This window comes from Hyposmocoma kahamanoa, unplaced genomic scaffold, assembly GCF_003589595.1.
Source record: "Hyposmocoma kahamanoa isolate Upper Pololo Valley unplaced genomic scaffold, ASM358959v1 63, whole genome shotgun sequence".
NCBI lineage: Eukaryota > Metazoa > Arthropoda > Insecta > Lepidoptera > Cosmopterigidae > Hyposmocoma > Hyposmocoma kahamanoa.
Window position 1 is genome coordinate 16,150,908 of NW_020653851.1, and position 6,000 is coordinate 16,156,907.

The 6,000-nt window shown below is 33.0% G+C and overlaps 1 protein-coding gene across 1 annotated transcript in view; it reads left to right on the top strand.

The window, feature by feature from the left end:
• Positions 1-5,132, top strand: part of LOC113230309 (lachesin-like) — a 166,435-nt gene extending 161,303 nt beyond the window's left edge. The window contains exons 7-9 of the mRNA XM_026464184.1: positions 994-1,113; positions 1,864-2,034; positions 4,537-5,132. Coding sequence (XP_026319969.1) covers positions 994-1,113; positions 1,864-2,034; positions 4,537-4,820 — 575 coding nt within the window. The 3' untranslated portion in view covers positions 4,821-5,132. The remainder of the gene's footprint in view (positions 1-993; positions 1,114-1,863; positions 2,035-4,536) is intronic.
• Positions 5,133-6,000: the final 868 nt, after the last annotated feature.

Below are 6,000 nucleotides of genomic sequence, written 5' to 3' on the forward strand. Positions count from 1 at the left end.
GATTGTTTGCTTTCATGCACATTGATTCTTTTGTTAATAAATGTCACAAAATCATTGAAACAATATTTTATTACAATACCAAAGAAAATAGAAAACTTTATCATATAGTTAGATTAAGCAGTAGATTAACCAAGAATGTACAATTTTCGCGTTTTTTTTAATACATAAAATCAGCGTCTGCTCATATGCATCAGCAACAACCCTTCTCTCGCACATACCCGAATACGCGCCGCCACGTGTATCGGCCCGTGACCGCCCTGACACCGGATGTAAAAAGTATCCAAAGTATAAGTAGTATACATAGTAACTATAAGTAGTATTTATGTATATATTGATTTAATATGTAAAGTAATAGAGATCCTGCCATCTATTATACTCATATTGTAAACGAGTAATATGTGTAATATGTCTTAGAACTTGTACACCAATGACGTAAATAGTAAAATGCCTCAATCGCCATCATTAGAGACTCCAAAAGTTGATAACTATTTGAGTTCGTGGCAGTAAAACTCCCTGTGAAAGAGTTCATCCGTCGAAATAAATTGCCACCACACCGATTCGACCGGTCGACCTCTGAATTAAGACCCACTGGACTAGCACCGTTCCATCATTTAATAAATTACAAATAGCAAGTATGACGTGATTCAAATGAAAAGCAATTTGAATTCTCGAATGACTTAATTTATATCAAAGCGATTTTGCTAGTTATAATACGGTCTCAAATCAACCGTAGATAAATAGATAGATGGAAAGTGCTCTTAATTACATGTCTTGTTTTCGTTACTATAATATGTATTTTTGTATTTTAATTTTGAAGAAACGTATTTTATTTATATAACTAATTATCGATAAGTGAACGTATGTCTTTATAACAAAAACTATGAAATAATAATATTATATTTTTACATATATTTATAGTTATATATGTTCAAATGCTTGAATATCATACAAAATATAGTTAAATTGAATACTAATGGTGTTGTGTATGTACAGTCCACCCGGTGATTCAAGTGCCGAACCAGCTGGTGGGCGCTCCTCTCGGCACTGACGTCACGCTCGAGTGCTACGTCGAGTCCTCGCCGAAGTCCATCAACTACTGGGTCAAAGATCCTGGTATCTATTATACTTCTATTGTAAACAAGTAATATGTCATACATGAAAAACTTTGTTCAGCGTTCACCGAAAAATTTACATAATTAAGGACCTCGGACTGGATCCAAACGTGTGAAGCAAAAATTCATAGATACGTGAGTTATCCGTTAGCTTAGTGAATATGTCTGAGTATCATGGTGGTTTTCTATTTAAAACTCCTAACCTTTCTGGAGAGATAGGGCAAATAAAGTAAAAATCTTTTCGCGGCTTAGAATAAAGCGTAACGATCTCGAATGTGGTTTAAATTATGTAGTGCAATATTGGAAGAACAGAGTGATATCGAATTGCGCGCGTAAAACTGGTGAAAAAGAATCAATCTTGCTCTGGATTTATAAACTAATACAATTTACAATTTATATATTTGTAATAAAAAAGAGTTAGTTCTATAAAAAGGTATATGTGTAATAAAGAATATTCCATAAAACTCTTTGCTTCCATATACAAGCAGACTAATCAAACTAAAGAAAATATTATTTTCTTGCAAAAATCTATCAAACTCTCGACGACTTCGACCATAATGTCAATGCTAATACCAATTTGATTAGCCCGGCGCAGCTTCCACGATAAAGCGAAACAAATTATAAGGCAGCCATAAAACTCGTAGGTGTCTGCACAAAGTTTTTACATTTTTCATAAAACTTCGCTGAGGAAAGATGAAATTCTAATATTGAATTTGAAAGCAAGTGTTTTAAGTAATAAATTGTTCCCCAGGTGAGCTGATAATACCGTCGGAGCATCACGAGATGATCGTCAGGCAGAAATCCATGTTTGAAGCCGAGATGAGTATGACTATAAAGAATATACGACGGGAAGATCTAGGAAGCTACATTTGTGTTGCCAAAAATTCACTTGGAGATGTTGAGAGTAAAATCAGATTATACGGTGAGATTTTTTATGCTTTTCCATGTCGTAAAATATTAGAAATAGAAATGAGGCAGTTACTATTTTGCTGACTGTATATTCTTTAATGTGAATTAAAATTCTTATTCTCCTGCCCGGTATAAAATTTCCAGTTGCTTATTTATTCGTCATACGGTTGAGTTACAAAATTATATTACTTTTGTGTCAGTAACGACATCTGGTGAATCATTTCTGTAACACTAACAGTTCGGCGTGCCATATCGTATTCACATTAGTCTAGCAATTAAGAGATCTTGCCTTATGTTACAATGTATGTTAGATGGCGCTATTTTGTTGCATATAGGGCCTACTGTCTTATTTTTCACCGACTTCAAAAAAGGAGGAGATTCTCAATTCGACTGTATGTTTTTTTTGTATGTATGTTACGCGATAATTCCGGTATTTGTGAACCGATTTTCATGATTCTTTTTTTGTTGGAAAGGGGGTACTTCCATAGTGGTCCCATTTCATTATGAAGGAAATCATTCACCTCTAAGGGCGGCTGTTCACGCATGAAGATTCATTTTTATAAATAGCGCCTACATTTTCTTAAGGAGCAATTAGTTTAATGGTTGATTTTGCTATTTCCTTAATTCAAGGCATTTTTCTCTCAATATTCTTTGAGTAGTGAGAACCGATTTTATATATAAGTTCTGTATGGTGGCGAATTTAAGGATATTTCAATAAAACTTAGCAAATAGACATAATTCCACGTACTTTTGAGGTCGGTTTTTTTGTACTCTGTACTGAGATTATTACTATAAAATCTCTATGCACACCATGTAATCCATCGTCTTATTCTGGAATATACTTACCTGCCTGACAACAACCGGTTTAGTTGCATCACTCGTCCAAACCTTAACATTTTGTTTGGTTACTGAAAAAAATATATGGGGTTTCCATAAAATATAAGCAAAATTATAAAAACTGTGGCGACGTCATTATTTCCTGTGTAATAAATCTTTAATATTCGGTTTAAAGATTTTTAATCTAACAGAACACACTAATGATAAAAGAACGCTTTATCATCGATGATTATAGCATAAAGCAACATTTTCAAATTGCTTAATCCAATTACAGCAATCAATTGATTCGTCAAAATTCCACTGTGTTCATTACACGACAACTTTAATTGCAATCAGCATTGCTAATTACAAGTCGAAATAAACCTGTTTTAAATTACAATACATTTATTTATATTTATGTTTTCTGGTTATTATGAATTGAATTGTACATATCCTGTTAAAGCAGCTGTGTGTCTTTGGACTAAATGGCACAGGTCCTTAAAAAGATATATTTTGTTTTCATTATGTTTTTAATCGACTACAAAAAAGGAGGAGGTTCTCAATTCGACTGTATGTTTCGTTTGGATGTATGTTACGCGATAACTCCGGTGTTTGTGAACCAATTTTCATGATACTTTTTTTGTTGAAAAGAGCGTACCTCCATAGTGGTCCCATTTATTTTGAAGAAAATCATCCACCTCTAAAGGTGGCTGTTCACGCATGAAGATTCATTTTTATAAATAGCGCCTACATTTTAGTATAAGGAGCAATTATTTTAATGGTTGATTTTGCTATTCTTTAATTCAAGGCTTTTTTCTCTCAATATACTTTGAGTAGTGGGAATCGATTTTTATTATCCTCTGTGTCAAGTCCCGTATAGTGGCGAACTAGGGGATGAATCTGGCGCACTTTCCGATAACCGATTTCAATAAATCTTGGTACTTATATGTAATTCCACGTATTTTTGAGATCGGTTTTTTTAGTACTCTGTACTGAGACATTTTGTTTTTAGTGCATCGTTTACTTGTCTAAATGTAGCATAGCTACGTAGCGTAGCTGGTACTATAGTAATCTTGAAAAATCCGTATTCAGCCCTAACACAATGCACCCAAAATTAAAGGATCATGTATTTGAAGTATATTACGGAGTTTTAACTACCACAACTTTTAGTGGAAACGCTCAAAAAACAACTCCTTTATTGCTCTTCTTGAGCATTGTTTAAAAACAAATTAAATATGTGTTTTGATATTTGAATAATATTATATTATGCAACTTACACTTACACACACAATAACAATAGCTGAACATGTAAGCCATATTCAACAACGGTTTAGTCAATCACCGCCCAAAAGCAAGCCCAAGAATATCGAACACAGAAGTTCGGGCGATGACCGTCCCCAAGTAGTAACCAGCTGATGTCAGAAATTTCGATTCAGAGTTACTGAACACGTCATTAATCCATTTTAGAAATTCTATCAAGGCTAGAGCCTCGTAGCTCGTAGAATGGAGTTCGGCTTAGTTGAGCTAGTAGATTAGATGTAGAGCGAACAAGCGTTGTCGACAGTGGCATAGAACGTAGCGTGTTGTTGGAGACATAAAAAGGGAGCCAATAAAGGGGGGCTATTTATATTTTACATACACTATTACATTGAATATTATTTTCTTATACAATTCCTAAGAAATATTTCTTTTGACACAGAAATCCCTGGCAACGACAGACACGTCTACCACTATCCAGAAGAAAGGATAACTGACGATGACTATGGAACGGAATCATACGATGAAGAGAATTCTCCTCACGACAACGAAGTTGAGAAAAGCAACAGAGTACCCGACCGTGCTAACAAATGGTACGCCAACGATGGTAAAGCTTCAGTTATAGAAAACAGAGGCAGCATGGTAGATACTACACTTGGTGTAACAATGGTTGTAAGTTTATTTCTTACATGGTTCAGTTTACAACCTTGTCTATGTAGAATGTGAGAGAAAATGGAGTAAATATCAGGTAATCGGGAGGGTCTTCTACGGAGCACAAATGTTCTTTTAACAATTGTGTACGCTCAGCCACATGTTACATTTTAACACATACGGTTACTTATTTTAACGGCAAATTTAAAAAGCTATACATAGGTGTGGCCCACTGTAACAACTCCTACCTGACTTATTTCATTTAAAAAATTCACTTAACATATTATGCTTATTTGCTATTTTTTGTAAAAACAAATCATAGCAAGCGAGAAAGAGATAGAAAACAAATGTTTTCCAAACACAAATTAGCCCAATGGCAATAATTCAAGAATGGATTAAGAACGAAACTAATATTTTTTTAAATAATAACAATACTCTCTGTATTTATATTTATATAAAAAAATAACTGTTTTGGTTTGGGCCACTATTTGCAAAAAGTTGCGGTATAATCCATTAAATTGCTCTTTGAACGAGATTATATACTGTTTTATAGAAATAAAATTATCGCCTTTTTTATTTGCTGCAGATTTATTATTGTTATTTTTTATATAACTGACAATACTATTATTAGACAGTTTCAGTCATAAAAGTGTATTTAGTGGTAAAAAATGCATTATTATGATTCTGAACAACTTTTCGAGTTGAAACTTTGATAACAAATTCTGAGAGAAGAAATTCCAAACCAGCTTGTCATAAATAAAAAATATATTGGATTTTATTTTCCCAATTGACATTTTTATTCTAACTTAATTTGTTCAGTGTCATAGGCACTTTTTTACCTCGAAATACGACTTGGTGATTTGCAGATTGGTTATCTCTACCTAATTTCGGTGGCAATTTTTATTATTTAAAAATTGTAGAATATTATTATGAAGTATTATTTAATATTCGAGTGTCGTAACCTGACCTATTGTTTAATATTTCACGATAATGTACTCGAGTACATAAATGTGTTTTGAATAAATAAACAAAATAATAATAATAATAACAAAAATTGCCACCACATTCACATCTTTTTGATACACCTGCATTAACAAAATACTACATAATGTGTAATTCACTGGCTCTGTATATAAACTTTATATACTCCATCGGCGCGTAACGTGATAATAACTAGATATTAAACTTGTAAATAGTTTATATAACATATAAATAAATGTAAACTGCGTTAAGATTTATATTATTGAAGGATTTC